Source organism: Rhinatrema bivittatum, chromosome 9, assembly GCF_901001135.1.
Source record: "Rhinatrema bivittatum chromosome 9, aRhiBiv1.1, whole genome shotgun sequence".
NCBI lineage: Eukaryota > Metazoa > Chordata > Amphibia > Gymnophiona > Rhinatrematidae > Rhinatrema > Rhinatrema bivittatum.
In genome coordinates, this window is record NC_042623.1 from 181,273,689 (window position 1) to 181,292,557 (window position 18,869).

An 18,869-nucleotide genomic window follows, 5' to 3' on the forward strand; every position below is an offset into this window, starting at 1 on the left:
CAGAAACCATGTGGATCAGAACTGATTTATGCTCTGCATGTGTAGCACCAATGACTCTCACTGGTTTTTGTGCTTCCAGAGAAAAATGTGCAGAGGCATCAAGTTATCTGAGAGTGTTTGGAAATGTACATTAAACTATTGTTCTCAGATTCTGATATCAGGGTTTTCCATGGAAAACTTTAATAGTGATATCTGTTTCTTCTCCCATTATTGCAATGTGGGGTTTTAAAAAAACCAAACAAAAAACAAGTAGTTTATCTCCTGCCTGTATGGCAGAGCCTCATATTACAGTGTGTGAGTCACACTCACAACATCCAAGCACAAGGCTCTGAGAAATATGAATGCATCTTCAGAAACCATATCTTTCCTGTTTGATGTACGGAGTACAAAGGAACGTTGAGATTCCCCAGGAGAGGGATTCTCTCGCATGCACAGATAAAGGGACATCCAGGAGGATTTCAGCTCCTGGAGTAATTGGGAAGAATTGTTCTCGGATAGCCTGGACTTTGAGACACCGGGGGTGGGGGGGGGGGGGGGGGGGACGGACCCTCTGTGTGTTCTGGATGTCAAAGATGTGCTCTGTGCTCTGCCTTGGACGTTGAGATTCCCCAGGAGACAGATTCTCTCGCATGCACGGATAAAGGGACATCCAGGAGGATTTCAGCTCCTAGAGTAATTGGGAAGAATTGTTCTCAAATAGCATGGACCCAGTAAGACATTACAGTTGGCAGAAGGAGAAATGTCCTGTCTTCATCTGGGCCTGGCAGGCAAAGGGGCCTCCCTCGGAAGATTTTTCCTTCTACCATTGCTCAAGCAGCCTGAGAAGACTGCGAGTGGTAACTTTCTGGACTGTTTTGCTTCCTTTTATTATCCTGAACTGTCAGTCTATGTCTGACTGAATTATTGAAGACTTTAGGTAGAATTTATTTCTTACTGGAACCCAAGCAGTATGCTGGTGATTTTTCATTGGGATCCCTTGGGCCTGGCAGGTGAATCCTCTTTCACACAGCACAAACTCGTGCTGGTCCAGGATGCTGCCGTGAGTGGTCAGTGCTTGCTCATCTCTAAAGGTGATCCTCTTGCAAAAGCTGGGAGTTACATTATTATTTACCTAAATTTTATATGCCGCCTAGTCCAAATGTTCATGGCAGCTTACATAGTTACAAATAGAATTAAAAATATAAAACAAATATTACCAAAATAAAACAAAACAGAAATTTAAAACATGTAAAAGTACACTACAAAAAAAGTGTGCCTCCATTCTTCCACAACGTAAAGCAGCCCCTTTCTAGCACACGTAATATTTAATAAAATAAAGGGATTTACAAGACTGCTATTGTGTGCTTCAAGATCAAATGCCAAGAGGACTAACACGGTTATCCCTCTGAAGATTTCTTATCACATGTAAGGCACCAGATTCAGCCATATAAAATGAAAATCCAACAAACTTATGAAGAAGCTTGTTCACATACAGACAGATATCTTCTTCCTATCTAAATGCAAACAACAGGGCATCATCCCTAAAGGACTCAGGATAAAAAATCCTCTAGAATCCACATACCATACAATCTATGGAGACACTTAATCAGCATCCTATACAACAGGCAGAGTCAAATCAACAAAGAACTTTCAGACCTGGAACATCACATGAGAAACCAACATACCATTGACTCCCCAACTGAACAGAATTTATCCAACAAGAGGTAAGACATCTACCAGAAACATTTCACCATGCTCAAGAAGAAAAAGCCTGGAGGTGAGGCTGCTAGGCAGACAAGATCTTCCAATGCTGCTGTTACAGCCTGAGCTGTTACATGTTGGAAATAGGGTGTGTAGAGTAAGCCCACATATATCTCACACTATCAAATTTGGAAAACGGTGAACAGAGCTCTGGCATTTTCCCAACAGACACTGTCAGGAATCATGCCCATTAGGTGGAACCCGAGGTTACCGAGCACTATATTACACAGGGAGGCTACTACATCGTGGAAACAGGGTTTAAAATGTATAGGTCAATTGTGGGAAAAGGAAGCTGCTCAAATAATATCCTTTTTAGGTCTTAAGGAAGATTATGAGGTTCCGAGGGAGATGGAGTCGTTTCTACTGAAGGTTGATGGAGAAGCTGGGGACCTATGAGAGGAAGGGATGGGAATGAAAGGTACTCAGTCCAGTAGAACAAGTTATTTCCCGCGAGGACATGCCAAGATGGGGAATTTCAAAGTTTTACAAGGCAGTGTTGGAATGTCAGATGGCATGAGAGCCCTCATTTAGTTTAGAAGCTCAGTGGAATAAGGATCTACACCTAGATTTAAATGCGGTACACTGGAGGGACATATGGAAAAAGGCACATAAGATTTCCTTATGTGGTAGAGAGTAGAACTAATGGTGAAACTCCTCCAGAGGGTATATAGGTTTCCAGTAGGGGCATTAAATTTATGCTGGAGGGGGTGCGGGCAAGCAGGTACGTACTTGCAGGTATGGTGGACATGCCCTTTAGTAGCAGACTTCTGTAAACGGTTGGGACATGAGATGAGGGGTATTTTGGGACGAGAGATCAGATTGGAATCCTCTCTGTTTATTGGGCAGATGGAATGATCACAATTTAAGTAAAGAAGAGCGTCAACTTGCTGATCATCTGATTCATCCTGGACGGTTCACGACGGCTATGCTTTCGAAGGTTGCTCCTACAATAGTATGTTGGTGCTGTCAGGTGCATGAAATAGCCTTAGTTGAAAAACTTATGTACATGCTCCATAGACAATCATCTTTGTATGATAAAATGTAGGTGCCTTTTTGATCTCATTGGGCTGCTCAGACCTGATGGGAGGGCAATATGTTTAAGCAGGTAGCCTTGTGTACACTCAGACAGATGTGCTAGTTTTCTTGAACCTCTGGACAAAATGTCATTTGATAATAGAATTAGGAGAAATTGCTCGAATCCAAGCAATGAAGCACTTGGGAAAAGCTGTGTTGCTTAAGACGGCAAATAAGAACGTCCAGAATAAGCTGTCGAAGGCCTTTTCTGCATCTATGGAAACCACTGCTTCAGCCTCACCCCCCTCCCTTTAAACAAATGTAAGATGTTGAACAGGCACCTGGTGTTGGTTGCTGATGCTATTCCCTTTACAGATCCGGTCTGATCACCGTGCACTATGGAAGGTAAGATTACTTTTAGGAAGATCTGTAAAATCTTAGCTAAAAGTTTTAGGTCTCGAGTTTAACAATGAAATGGGCCTATATGAGCCACGATCTTCAGCATCTCTACCTTTCTTATAGGTTAAGGATATATAAGCAACCCCCAAATCTCCCAGGGATAACTCACATTGGGACTGTACCTTCCAAGAAGAGATTTTGCCCTCTATGAAACCCTGTATTCAGGAAGCATCTTTGAGAGTTATCCCCTACATTAAGTTGAAGTAGGGTTTCTGGGATGCATTAAGAGGTCTGGTGGGAAGATGGTTACTTTCTGAAAAGAATGCTGGTTTCAATATTTCTGAAGCAGTCCTTGTTCTTTCTGTCATGGTCCCCTGAAGCAGGGCTCTCTGTGCTCCCATCAGGAAGGGAAGGGCAGTCGGAATTTCCTCCTGGGTCTTGAAATTAATCTTTTACCAAAATGAAGATGACACCGGAGTGTATCCTAACGCAGGTCACTGGCACCCCTTCCCTAACCTGCCTGGCTTAGGCCCAGGTTCCCCATTCCCTGGGCCCAGGAGCTGTACAGCCAGTAAGGCTCCCACAACTTAAAAGGTTAAATTCCAAAAACATGTACCCAAAGGAACAGAAAAACCCCTCCCGACCCTGGTCAGGACCACCAAACAGGGCTGAAAAATAACAAAAGATAAGCTCCTACCTACCTCTGAGCTCCTGGTTCCTAAGCCGTAGCAAGGGAGCAGCCATATAGCATCACCAGGGGGACGGTCATGCCAGACCCCGCGGAAGGAGGGGGCTGTATCTGAGTGCATTCTCCCCAATAAACCATCCTACACTTGCTAGCTGATCCTTAACTCCCAGGATTTACTGGTAGTGCGACTGTAGGGTCTGCTAGATATGTGCTCCAGCCCCCTTCCCTTACCCCTTACGGCACCGGTGGATGTGCTCGGCCCTGTGATTCCTTGCTGCTGCTTCTTCCCATGCTCTGAAATCAGCACGGCCATTGGCTGCACTGGTTCTGGTTTATGACACAAAAAGAGGGGGCGCGGATGCTCCGGGATCTCTAACCGGGCCTCACTTTTTCCTCCGCAGGGCACCGCGTATGTTTGGGGGAGCAGCTGGCACGGACGGAGCTCTTCATGTTCTTCACCAGCCTGCTCCGGGCCTTCACCTTCCACCTGCCAAGGAACGAGGAGAAGAAAATCAGCTCTGACTACGTGCTGGGGACTACTGTGCACCCCCTCCCCTACCAGATCTGCGCCGTTCCCCGTTAGACCTCCGAGCACCACGGGAAGGGCTGTTACTTCAGATGCCTCCGGCCTTTAGCGTGGGTTTCTGGCTCGTACTTATACTTAGGGCTTCTGATTTTAGGTGTTTATAAATTGTAAATGTAGGGGTTTTAGTTGTCAGACAACTTGGTGTTTTGGGGAGGGTACTAAAAACATTTTATTGGTGTTTCCACGACACTGACAGTAATTTAGGAGCATTTTTTCAGTTGATTCAGTTTAATAAAAGTTGGAATATATTTTTCATGTAAAAAAAATTGTAAAAGAAGAGTTCAAACTCTGAATATAAAATATACAGTCAAGGCACTCTCACTCCCAGAACATAAGAACATGCCATACAGGGTCAGACCAAGGGTCCATCAAGCCCAGCATCCTGTTTCCAACAGAGGCAAAACCAGGCCAAAAGGAGCTGGCAATTACCCAAATATTAGATAGATCACAAGCTACTATCACTTAATAATTACTGTCATAGCAGTTTAAGGATTTATCCTCGAAGAACTTATCCAGCCCAAGCACTCTCATGACCTTCCAGTAATTCTCCGAAAGCCCAATCACTGAATGTAACAAAATAAAAGCACAGATCAGTCACTCTCGCCCTCTCATTCCCTTATGGCAGGTCCTCCACAGTCCAAGCACAGCTCCCACAGCCTCTGCGCTCAGTTTGTGGATCCTCTTGTGGTTACTCGCTCCAGCGGCAGCACCTGAAGGAGTTTGACGCTGCTGGTAACCCTCCTGCACTCCATCCCTTTCTGCTGTAGTTCTTGACTAGAGCAAAGGGGGAAGGGTTGCCAGCAGAAGCCTGACCACGTCGACGTAGGGAGATAGCAAACTTGCCCAGGCTGCTGCTTATCAGCCAGCAGGCAACAGTAAGGTGGCATCACCAACCTGACGGGGGTCTGTTTTCAGTTACAACAGGAAAACATCCAATTTCCTCATTGGGAGTGCTTTATCAGGGATTTTCAGTTGTAACTGAAATTCAGAAGTATGTTCTTAAAAATCACATTGGTTGATATTAGGGCTGTGCATTCATTTTTTTTTTTATATATACTTTTTTTTTTATTATGCATTTCAAATAAACACAAGAAACCTTGTAACAGAAACATGAAATATACAACTGAAATTAAAAGCAATGTCATTGAAAAATAGGCAATAAGTCAAGCATCCTAATATAATAAAAGGAAAATGGAGGGGAAACAAGAGAAAAAGAAGCGAATACATAACACCATGAAATTAAGAAAAAAAAGCCTACTGAGAAGACAAACACTAGTATCACTTTATATGGCCAATCTATAGGAGTGGCTGTTAAGCGTGCGAATCTAAGATCAACCGGAGTTGAGACTTACAAAGAAAATATAATTAACATTAAGATATCTAATACGACACTTACAAGGAGATCGCAAGATACATTGGCCCCCCTTAGATAGAACACACAGAATTTTTTTCTTGCGAAGTTGAATAACTTTAGTGATGTTGGGGTATACCCATAACTTTTACCCATAACACGAGAGAACGATTACGAAAGAAAAATCTGAGAATATTATTTCTGTTGGAGAAAAAAGCAAAAGACACTAACAAAGTTCCTCTTTGCAAGAGCTCCGTGGTATGCGGAGTTTCGAGAATATTCGTAAGGTCTAAGGCAGTTTCCTGGGGCAAATTCCCACCTGGGTCGCCTTCTGCTTGAGGCAAGTAATATGCCCTGGTTATTACCGGCGTCGCAGCATTAGGAATTTTCAAGATTTGAGAGATGTGATTTCTGAACAAATCGACAGGAGAAATCAATTTAATAATAGGACAATTTAATATCCTTAAATTGAGGCTTGGCTGGGGATTTTCTCTATTCTCAAGCTTCTTAGAATATATCTGGTCTGAATGAGCCAAAACTTGCAGAACGTTTTCTAGCAAAGTAACCCGGGCATCCAATGCCGCCAGCTTAGTTCCATGAGATGGAATCACATTAGAGGTAACAAGGGCTCGATTGTTAGTGTCCAATGTAACCTTAGGTTAAAGATGAAATAGAGGCTTCAAGAGTCGCCAAGGCATTCCATACAACTTCCAGAGTCATCGCAGGGGGTTTAGTGAAACCGAGTTTACCAACCGGAACATTCACTGCATTGCCTACACTCCGAGAAGCACCTTCACCCAAACCATCTGGAGGGGCCAAAGGCACAGAAGCAACCCTCCAGAACCCCCAAAACAGGGCTATTCTCTTCAGCAGTATCCAAAGCCGCCATCGCGGAAGAAGAAATGGGGCTCTCAGCTTCTTCCGCGACAAATTCAAGGCTCCCCCGACTCAAACATGAAATGTCCGATGGCAGCCTCACTCCATGGTGATGGTGTGGTCGGTGCGCCCGGGCTGAGGGAGATTTTTTCAGCCAGCGGGGGCGGCTATCACTCACCTTCGACCCCCCACCCCCGCAACGGCCATCGCAGCCGGGCGTACTCATGGTGTAGCTGTGGAAAAACCCCTGGAAATCCAGCAAGGGGGAGAGCTGGTGATATTCTCCCTCAGCTTGGCTTTGCTCTTGGTACGAGGCATTGGAAGAAAAAAGGTAATCCAGAAACAGGTAATCGGAGAGAGGAGGCTCTTAGCATGCTTCTCCAGGTGTGCATTAATTTTAAACAAATAAGGAATATGAGCTAAATGAGGGCATTTTTATTTCAGTTGTCAAGCAGAAATAAATGATCAGCGCTGCAAAACAACAATTTTCATTTGTTTTTGGATCTCATTGAAGTCTACGGGGAAAGCAAAACTGTAGGAAATTTTTTCTACTTAAGGCAAGCCAATGAAACCAGTGACGTCACAGTGAATTTGGACTGGCTGGAGCCAGTGTGGAGAAGGAAGGAAGGAAGGAAGAAGCAATAAGATGAAGCATTTTTTTAAACCAGCCTAGCCTAGCTGGCCTCAGCATGGATTGACAATGACTTGTCTTCTCTTTTTTTTTAACCTGAAACTGAAAGAAACTTGGCAGGCACCACTTTACTTCACTTCTGTGCAGGAAAGGACTGAAGGAGGTTGTATTTTTGAACTAAAAGAAAAGTTAGAAAACAAACGGGAAAGGAAGCCGGGGGAATGTAAAAGCGAGGTGGGGCCTGCTATCTCCTCGTGTCGCATGGTGAGTATAACTCTGTATAAAGCTGTATGCTCAGTGTTACAGAGGTGTATTTTTACAGCTGTGAGCTGTGCTTGTAGCTAACTGAACATGCAGAAGGAAAAACACAGTCAGGCCAATGCAATATGGGCACGTAGAAAGTGCCCGACACTTCATGATTTATTCACTCCTTCACTTTTTGTCAGTGAAAGGAGCAATCGGCTTTCAGAAGGCTGTTCTGACAAATGTCAGTGAAAAGGACCAATTGGGAACTACCCTGCCAGAGGAGGATCTCCAGCAGGGGTTCCTGGCTGGGAGGGAAGAGATTTGCAGTCTGGCAAGGGTGGTTCTATCATAAGGACTTTGGATTCCCAAATTCAGGTACTGGACCCCGGGTCTGACCAGGACCGCTTGGGCCATCGAGCCAGACCTTGGAGGTGGTCAGACCATTAAAAAAAAATTTTTTTTTGACCCTACTCTTTTTTTCTGTTCCTCGGACTTTTTGGGCTCCTCCAAAATTAACGCCTGCTCGGGACAGGCTTTAATTTTGGAGAGTAAAAATGAGCGCATTGGGTGCACATTATTTATTTATTTTTGCATTGGGGGGGGGGGAATAGCTAATAGCCTCATCAACATGAATTTACATGTGATGAGCACTGTTAGTTACGCGCGCGATTGGACGTGGGTTTTGGACGCGCTAACCCCCGTTTTGCGTCGGGGACTATGGACGCGCATCCCGCCATGCGCCGCGGCCAGCACACGGTACAGCATTGGCCTGAGTGTGCGTCTCCCGTGTTTGCAATTTGCTATGAGAGTGACTCGTTGAAGACTTGCAGATATTTAAGTTTAAGAGCTGCAGTTCTGTGAACCGAACACACACTGTGACCACTGACTACTGCACTGACTGCCTATGTTCTTTTTCCACAAACTGTGCCATCTGTGGAAATCAGTCAGTTAAAAGGAAGGCAGCACTTAGCAAGCAGATATCCGTGTGCTCTCTGCCCGTGTATGTGACCTTTCTTCCCCTCTCCACACTGGTGGAGAGAGGACTGAGTACTAGTGCTAGTACTAGTGCTAGTTGTCCTCTCCTGACACCCTGTTCAGTGGAGAGTTAAATGCAAGGTGGCCACGTTAACCCACAAGTTACTGGCAATCAATTCACTACCTAGGCAAATACAGTGTCATGCATGCACAATCCCACAAGATCACCGAGATCATCCCAGATGTCTTTGCTTGATAGCCCTTCAGTGAAACAAGCCAGGCTCTCTGTGACGCATGGATGTGCATTTTTCCATTGCTGCACCATCGTTCTGGAATATTTTTCTCAGGAATTTAGGGCGATTGCGTGTCCTAAACAATTTAAGGTTCTTCTAAAAACCTATTTGTGCAAACAAGCGTTTGCTTGATTGTTCTAAACCTGTCCAACGTTAATTTTAAAGTGCATTATTAAGAATTTATGTATGAAGTTTTATTTTTAGCTGATTCTTGATTTTATCCTGTTCTATTTTATTTTATAATTTCATTGCTTTTAGATTTTTTAGATTTTTTGATATGCTGTTGATTGTGTATATTGGCCTTATTGATTGTGTAGATTGGCCTTATTGTTCTGATGCTGTATTTTATTGTGTATGTTTATTTTGCAAGCCACTACAGGCCTCGGTATCAGAAGCATATAAATGCAGATAAATAAATAAATATTGTAAAAGTAAAACCCTCTTATTGACTGCATCAAATTCCATCATGCCAGAGGCAATGGGATTAAGAGGAAGGCATTCTAGTACCTACACTAATGGGAGATTTTAATTACCTCAAAATTGACTGGGTAAATGCAACATCAGGACATGCTAAAGAAATATGTTTCCTAGATGAAATAAATGACTGCTTCATGGAGCAATTGGTTCAGGAACTGATGAGAAAGGGAGTTATTGGCAATAGTGATCATAACATTATCAAATTTGATCTAAATACTGGAAGGGGGACAATATATAAATCTACAGCTCTAACACTACATTTTCAAAGGGAAACATTGAGAAAATAGAAAAAAAACTTGAAAGATTCAGCTGCAAAGATTAAAAGTGTACAAAAGGCATGGACATTGTTTAAAAATACCATCTTAGAAGCATAGTCCAGAAGTATAACGTGCATTAAGAAAGGTGGAAGGAAGGCAAATCAATTAACAGTATGGTTAAAACGTGAAGTGAAAGAGGCTATATTAGCCAATAAAAATCCTTCAAAAATTGGAAGAAGAATCCATCTGAAGAAAATGGCGAAAAAGCATAAGCATTGTCAAGTTAAGTGTAAAACACTGATAAGACAGGCGAAGAGAGAATCTGAAATGAAGTTGGCCATAGAGGCAAAAACTTATAATACATTTTTTTTTATATATATCTGAAGCAGGAAACCTGCAAGGGATTCTGTTGTACTGTTAGATGACCGAGGGATTAAAGGGGCTCTTAGGGAAGATAAGGCCATTGTGGAAAGACTAATGAGGATTCTGGAGAGATACCGGTTCCGGAGATGGTTTTCAAGGATGATAAGTCAGATGAACTGAACCAAATCTCTGTGAAACTGGACTATGTAGTAGGCCAGATTGACAAACTAAAGAGTAGCAAATCACCTGGACCAGATGGTAGGCACCCCAAGGTTCTGAAGGAAATAAAAAATGAAAGTTCAGCTCTATTAGTTAAAATTTGTAACCCATCATTAAAATCATCCATTGTACCTGAAGACTGGAGAGTGGCCAATGTAACCCCAATATATAAAAAGAGCTCCAGGGGTGATCTGGGAAACTATAGACCAGTGAGCCTGACTTCAGTGCCAGGAAAAATAGTGGAAACTATTCTCAAGATCAAAATCACAGAACATATAGAAAGACATGGTTTAATGGAACACAGTCAGCATGGATCTACCCAAGGGAAGTCTTGATTCACAAATCTGCTTCATTTTTTTGAAGGGGATAAACATGTGGATAAAGGTGAAGCAATAGATGTAGGGAATTTGGATTTTAAGAAGGCATTTGACAAAGTCCCTCATGAGAGGCTTCTAAGAAAACTAAAAAGTCATGGGATAGGAGGTGATGTCCTTTTGTGGATTACAAACTGGTTAAAAGACAGGAAACAGAGTCTAGAATTAAATTGTAAATTTTCTCAGGGATTTGTTAGACTGGTGCTTTTCAATATGGGGTAGATTTACAAAAAGGGCGCCCTCGCGTACTTTTGTAGGCGCAAACAAAACTACGCGGGATTTTAGTAGATATGCGCGTAGCCGCGCGTATCCGCTAAAATCCTGGATCGGCGCGCGCAAGGCTTCCGATTTCATGTAGCCGGCGCGCGCCGAGCCGCACAGCCTACCTCCGTTCCCTCCAAGGCCGCTCCGAAATCGGAGCGGCCTCGGAGGGAATTTGCTAACGCCCTCCCCTCACCTTCCCCTCCCTTCCTCTACCTAACCCACCCCCCCGGCCCTGTCTAAACCCTCCCCTACCTTTGTTGGGGGATTTACACCTCCCAGAGGGAGAAGTAAATTCCCGCGCGCCAGCGGGCCGCTGGCGCGCCTAGACGCAACCCAGGGGCGGTTCTGGAGGGCGCGGCCACGCCCCCAGACTGCCCCGGGCCGAAACCACGCCCCCGGGCCCGCGCCCGAAACGCCATGTCCCGCCCAGAAAACGGCGCGCCGCTCGGCCCCGCCCCCGACACGCCCCCTCGGAAAACCCCGGGACTTACGCGAGTCCCGGGGCTCTGCGCGCGCCGGTAGGCCTATTGAACATAGGCGCACCGGCGCACAGGGCCCTGCTCGCGTAAATCCGGGCGGATTTACGCGAGCAGGGCTCTTAAAATCCGCCCCTATATTTATACATAATGGGGCAGATTTTCAAAGGGTTACGCGGGTAACATACACACGTAACCCCCGAAAAGCTGCCCCTGCGCGCGCCAAGCCTAAGCCCCGGGATGCTTGTATGTCCCAGGGCTTCGAAAAAGGGGCATTCCAGGGGCGGGACCGAGGCCTCCGGAACAGCCTGCGTGCCGGCGGATGGCACGATGGCAGCCAGCCGGCGCAAGCAAGTTATCCACATGTTTATCCATATGTTTATCAGAGGCAGGCGTAACTTTCCTGATAAAGGTAAGGAGGGGGTTTTAGATAGGGCTGGGAGGTGGGTTAGATGGGGGAAGGTGCGGGGGGCGGGAGGGAACGGAGGAAGGCTGCACGGCTTGGCGCACACAAGTTGCACAATTGTGCACCCCCTTGCACGCGCCGACCCTGGATTTTATAACATGCACGCTGCAGCGCGCGCATGTTATAAAATCGGGCGTAGATTTGTTCGCGCCGGGTTGCGAGAACAAATCTACGCCCGCGTGCAGGTTTAAAGGTCTGCCCCAATCTGAAAAGGGTACAAGTGAGGTAATCCAATTTGCAAATGATACAAAATTATTCAGAGAAGTTAAATCACAAGCAGATTGTAATAAATTGCAGGAAGATCTTGCGAGACTGGAAGATTGAGCATCCAAATGGCAGATGAAATTTAATGTGGACAAGTGCAAGGTGTTGCATATAGGGAAAAATAACCCTTGCTGTAGTTACACGATGTTAGGTTCCATATTAGGAACTACCACCCAGGAAAAAGATCTAGGCATCATAGTGGATAATACATTGAAATCGTCGGCTCAGTGTGCTGCAGCAGTCAAAAAAGCAAACATAATGTTAGGAATTATTAGGAAGGGAATGGTTAATAGAACGGAAAATGTCATAATGCCTCTATATTGCTCCATAGTGAGACCGCACCTTGAATACTGTGTACAATTCTGGTCACCACATCTCAAAAAAGATATAGTTGCGATGGAGAAGGTACAGAGAAGGGCAACCAAAATGATAAAGGGGATGGAACAGCTCCCCTATGAGGAAACACTAAAGAGATTAGGACTGTTCAGCTTGGAGAAGGCGGCTGAAGGGGGATATGATAGAGGTCTTTAAGATCATGAGAGGTCTAGAATGGGTAGATGTGAATCGGTTTTTTACTCTTTCGGATAATAGAAAGACTAGGGGGCACTCCATGAAGTTAGCAAGTAGCACATTTAAGACTAATCGGAGAAAATTATTTTTCACTCAACGCACAATTAAACTCTGGAATTTGTTGCCAGAGGAGGTGGTTAGTGCAGTTAGTGTAGCTGGGTTCAAAAAAGGTTTGGATAAGTTCTTGGAGGAGAAGTCCATTAATGGCTATTAATCAAGTTTACTTAGGGAATAGCCACTGCTATTAATTGCATCAGTAGCATGGGATCTTCTTAGTGTTTGGGTAATTGCCAGGTTCTTGTGGCCTGGTTTGGCCTCTGTTGGAATCAGGATGCTGGGCTTGATGGACCCTTGGTCTGACCCAACATGGCAATTTCTTATGTTCATTAAATTAGCCACCTTCTGTACTATTATATTTAATTTGGCATCAACAAGTTTTGCCATTTTTATTTGGTACTTCAAAGCAGGTTACATTCAGGTAACTGTAGGTATTTCCCTCTCCCCAGAGAGCTCACAATCTTAGAGGTGAATTTTAAAAGAGATGCGTGCACTAAAATCGGGAGATGGGTGTGCGGTAAGCACATGCGTGTGTGTGTACCCGATTTGATAAAGCGGGCAGGTGCGTACACGTGTGCCAATGCTCACGCATCTCGCAATGGAGAAAAAAAAGAGGCGTGGTGTGGGAGGGGCCTGGGCGTTCCGGGGTGGAGCCACGAGAAGTGCACGCAAGTCCCTACGTGCCTGAGCCCACGTCAGGGTGCAGTGCCACATAAGTTTACTTCTGCTATGGAGGAGGTGTAACTTAAAAAAATAATAATACAGGCATCCCTGAGGGGGTGTAAGGGGCCTGGGGTAACTGGGGGAGTGCAGGCCAAAGAACCAGGGGGAGGGGGGGGGGTGTTGGCTGGAGGACTTAGCTCTAGACTGGGCGAACTGATGGAGGAACTGGTGATACTGGTCTGGGTGCGGAGGCGTGCCGGTTATAAAATCCCCCCACTTGCGCAGCTCTATCCTAACTTTACACAGCTGTGCACACCCACGTGCAAAACAAGGCACATACAATACAGTATTTTATAACATTCACACGTGCAAAACTAGGCACATACATACAGTATTTTATAACATTCGCACTTATGCTATGAATTGTCATGTCTCTGGGTGCACGCTGAGGCACGTGTGTGTGTCTGCACGGCTGCTTCAAAAATAATGTCCCTGAGGCAATGAAGGGTAAAGTGACTTGGCCAAGGTCACAAGGAGCAGCAGTGGGATTTGAGCCCTGATTTCTAGCCCACTGCTCTGTCCACTAGGCTATTCCTCCACTCCTACCCTGCAGGACAGAGCTGTGTAGGTTATTTCAATAGTTATAACACAGCGTCCTATGCCTCAGCGTATTCTTACTGACTTTATTATGGAAACTGCTACATTGGCTCTTTGCCATAATTATTTCAGCTTTCAAGATGATTATTTATTACAAATTCAGGGACCTGACATGGGGGGCATCTATGGCCCCAGATCTGGTTAATATTTACGATGCACATTTTGAAAAGAATTTTGTATTACAATGGTGTGTGGATGTCAAAGCTGGTGTACTAGCAGCAGTCATTTATGATGTGTTTGTCATGTGGAAAGGAATGAAGAATCTTTATTGGCATTTCGTCATTGGTTAAATATGCAAGATACAAGTCTATATATAGCTCACATTATTTTATCATCGTGAATGTATCCCTTTCTTGGATATTATGGTCATCAAAAGGGATGGTTCCATTCAGATAAGTTTATATTGTAAACCTAATGAACCTAACAATTTGTTATCCCACCAGAGTTTTCATCTGGTTTCTTTTAAAAGGAATTTACCTGTTGGACAGCTTTTGCAATTGTGCCGGCTTTGCTCTGACATGCAGGACTTTAAAATCCGGGCCACGGGAGTGGGTATCAAGTGGGGCAGGTGTCAAACGGGTATTTTGCTGTGCTCTCCTTTGCCGATCAGGCTTTATCATTACAGCAAGTCCGAAAGAGTGAGTCTCCCCGTCAGGTACGTGTTGTTTTATGGCACGTTGTGGCCTCCGCACATATTTGCGGAATTATTAAGGAACGCTGGCTGAAGATTCTGTTTTTGAAGGAGCAGACCATGTTCCCAGTTTCACAAGGAAATAATGTAAAGGACCGTGTGGTTATATCAGCTGTGATGCAGGCATCGGGCAGCGCTCAAGGGGGGGGAGTCCATGCCAGGAGGAACTTAATTCCTGTAGTAAATGTGGGCTCTGATCTGGACCGTCCTGGATTTACGGTTGCCATCTGGAAGATGTTTTGTTTTTAAAACAACAGGCGACCCGTACTTCTACCCATGTCGCGTATTTGATTGCCTGTCCTTGTTGTAAGTTTTATATTAGCACGATCGCATGCCAGACTAATTGGGCACAAAGGCTGTCCGAGGATTGAAAAGCAGAAGGCTCCCCTGGTGGAACATTTTTTTGCAGCGTCATCCTGCATTTGATGATATTCGGTGGCTTGTTCTTGAACATGTGCCGTTGGATTGGTGGGGAGGGCATAGATTGCAGACTTTGCTACTGTTTGTACAGCGATGGATTTTTTTTTTACTTTCAGACAGTGGCACCTGAGAGTTTAAATTTTGATGGTTTTATTTTTTTTACCTACTAAGTTTTCATTTAATTAAAATGAAAAAAAACCCAAAAAAACAAAAGCATATGAATGTTCACAATAATATCCACAAGGAAAAAAATAACAAGCAAATACGACAAGTCATAATCCAGTCCACATATATAGAGGGGGATTATATATCCTACAAAAATACGTAAGAAAATTTAACTTGAGAGCTGAGAGCCCAATGTTTATATGCCAATTTTGATTTTGAATGGGGTGTGTGGCTTTAATGATATATGATGCTAAGCTTTATGCTAATTTATTTATTTATTTTTGAAATGTGACCTCTTGCTGATATCCTGTGCTGATGTGGGAGAAAGCGATTGGTTAAAAGCATTTTAAAACCCTCCATTTGTGTCTCATGGTTACTGCGTCCCTATTGAAGTGAAATGGATGGCGGCATGTAACATGGATGGTGTGCTGAATGTTTGCCTCTGATGCATTGGATACCAGGAAACATGATCACATTGGTTTAATAAGGGAAGTAGGAATTGTTCTAATTGCATATATAGAAAAATAAAAAACAGGACATAAAGTTGGACTGATGATTATAATCTGCTAGCAGGATGCTTGAGATTAATAGCCACAAGAAAGCCTTACCACCTTGGCCAGTTGCTAGCTTGCATAAAGGTCCTTTCTCTATATTAAAACTTTAAAAATGTATTTTGCTGGAAGAAAATGCCATATTGTGAAGCACTTTGATTAAATATCGGATGTTTAAACATTTTGGATATTAAATTGTGCCATATAAGCGGGTAAACAATTTTTTAAAAATAACTAAATTAAGTACTGAATTTTGTCACTGGGCGGAAGAGGATTTTGCCCCGGCAGCCCTGCTCTTTATCATCTTCTCCTTTGGTTAAATGTCTGTAGTGAATGATTTAATCCTGAGGGGCTCAAATGGGCCATAAGGGCTTCAGCAATCAGAAGAAACACAGGACAAGTAAGTTACGTGTAAGATAAAACAAGAGTCAATTTATGTTATGGTCACCTATAGATAGGTAGCAGACTTAAAGGTGCAGTGTACTGCCAGTGTGATCTTAGGACGCCTAGGGTCAGCCTGGGTTAGAGCCATTCCAGAAAAGATCTCCTGAAAATTAATAAGAGATAGAAAGGCACTCCCTTCCCCCCATTACCACCCTCCTCCTCCTCACTGAAGTTGGATCTGTGAGATTCTGAGGTCAGCTCAGAAAAGGGTTTTTCCAGAATGTTCCACAAAAATAGTCAAATTGGAAAAAGTCCATGAGCCTATTGCTGCTCTACTAGGATTCTTTCCTCTTCAGTAGATGTGAATTCCTTCCAGTGGACCAACAAACATGAAATTGTAGATCATGAGTTTTGAGTTTTCAGGCCACATGGTCCTGAAAGCTCATGGACTGCGGCTGTCTTTAAGGTTATCACAAGGTTCTACAACCTACAGGAGTCTAATTAAGATAAGATTACATTAAAAAAAACCATAACATAAGCTTTGTCTTACCGGGTCAGACCAAAGGTCCATCAAGCCCAGTATTCTGTTTCCAACAGTGGTCAGTCCAGGTCACAAGTATCCTTTTGGTAATATCCCGAAAGGTTGATAGATTCCAAGCTACTTATCCCAAAAATAAGCAATGGATATCTGCAACTTCACCATAATAATGGTTAATGGATTTTTCAGAGACTTGTCCAAACCTTTTTTAAATGCAACTACACTAATAGCTTTCACCACATCCTCTGGAATGAATTCCAGAGCTTAATTATGCGTTGAGCAAAAAGATATTTTCCTTTATTAGTTTTAAATGTATTACCTAGTAACTTCATTGTGTGTTCCCTACTCTTTATACTTTTGGAAAGAGTAAACAAGTAATTAACATTTACTCGTTCCATTCCACTCGTTTTATAGACCTCTAACTTATCTCCGCTCAGCCGTCTCTTCTCCAAGCTGAAGAGTCCTAACGTCTTTAGCCTTTCTGCATAGGGGAATTGTTTCATCACCTTTATCATTTTGGTTGTCCTTTTCTGATGTGGTAACCAGAACTGCACACAATATTCAAGATGATGTTGCACCATGGAGCGATACAGAGGCATTACGATATTCTGTGTTTTATTCTCCATTCCTTTCCTAATAATCCCCAGCATTCTTCTATTTGCTTTCTTGGCTGCTGCTGCACACTGAGCAGAAGATTTCAACATATTATCAACAGTGATGCCTAGATCATTTTCCTAAATGGTGACTCCTAATGTGGATCCTTGCATTTTGTAGTTATAATTTGGGTTACTCTTCCCTAAGTGCCTCACATTGCACTTGTCCACATTAAATTTCATTTGCTATTTGCATGCCTAGTCTCCCAGTTTTGCAAGGTCCTCTTGCAACTTCTCACAATCTTCTTGTGATTTAACAACTTTGAATAATTTTGTGTCATCGACAAATTTGATCACCTCACTTGTTGTTCCCATTTCCAGGTCTTTTATAATTATAATAGAAAGCAGTTGGGGAATTCTACTATTCACCTTTCTCCATTGGGAACATTTACCATTTAGCCCTACTCTCTGTTTTCTATCTTTTAACCAGTTGCTAATCCACAACAAAAAATTGCCACCTATCCCATGACTATTTAATTTCCTAAGAAGTCTCTCATAAGGGACTATATCAAATGCTTTCTGGAAATCCAGATACACTATATCAACTGGCTCATTTTTATCTACATGATTAGTTATGCCTTCAAAAAATGTAGCAAATTGGTGAGGCGAGGCTTCTCTTGGCTAAATCCATGTTGGATTTGTCCTATTAAATATGCTTATCTATATGTTCAGCAATTTTGTTCTTTATGATAGTTTCTATCATTTTGCCTGGCACAGACATAAGACTCATTGGTCTGTAGTTTCCTGGATCATCCCTTGATCACTTTTTAAAAATTAGCGTTACATTGGCAATCCTCCAGTCTTCAGGTACCATAGAAGATGTTAATGATAGTTACAAATTTCCAATAGCAGGTCTGTAATTGAATTTCTCAATTATTTCTGCTTCCTGGGATGTATACCATCTGGTCCAGGAGATTTGTTATTCTTTAGTTTGTCAGTTTGCCCTAGTACATCTTGGAGGTTCACTGAGATTTGTTTTATTCCCTCTGAATCATCACCTTTATTAAATATCCCTAAGTCCACCTTAATAATGGTTTATGGATTTTTCTTCTAGGAACTTATCTAAACATTTTTAAAAGTTTAGTATTGGGGGCGAAGTTAACTATTGGGGTATATTATTTAGTGTGTTTGTGTGTTTGTGCTTTTAATAGTCAGTAAGGCAGCGAATAAACAGAAGTTAGTGGGGTTTTTTTGTCAGTAAGGCAGCTAATAAGCAGAAGTTAGTGTATTTGTATATTTAAAGAAAAAAAAAGCTAGAAACAAGCTAGGAGCAGTGTATAAGTAAAAAGGTTGAAAAGTTCAGTTACTCACCTTGTGTTGCACTCCTGCTCGCGGTCTGTCCTGCAAGCAGGCACTTACCTTCACAGCCTGGAGGCCGCTGACGTTGTTCCACGTGGCAGGAGGCCACTGCCGATGTCCTCTTCACCGCAGTAGGGAGTCGTGGATTTCGGCCTGCTCTCCTGCGGCACAGAGCCGCCGCCCACGCTGCTCCTCAGCAGCATGAATGCCGCCATCACTCCGCCCCTGCCTCTATCTTGCAGCAGGAAGCCGCCTCTCACAT

At 43.4% G+C, this 18,869-nt stretch overlaps 1 protein-coding gene across 1 annotated transcript in view; it reads left to right on the forward strand.

Annotated features, from left to right (window-relative positions):
- LOC115099358 (cytochrome P450 2J2-like) overlaps positions 1–9,241 on the forward strand; it is a 42,088-nt gene extending 32,847 nt beyond the window's left edge. Inside the window, exon 9 of the mRNA XM_029616948.1 lies at positions 4,243–9,241. Within this exon, the coding sequence (XP_029472808.1) occupies positions 4,243–4,424 (182 nt within the window). The 3' untranslated portion in view covers positions 4,425–9,241. The remainder of the gene's footprint in view (positions 1–4,242) is intronic.
- The last annotated feature ends 9,628 nt before the right edge of the window (positions 9,242–18,869 follow it).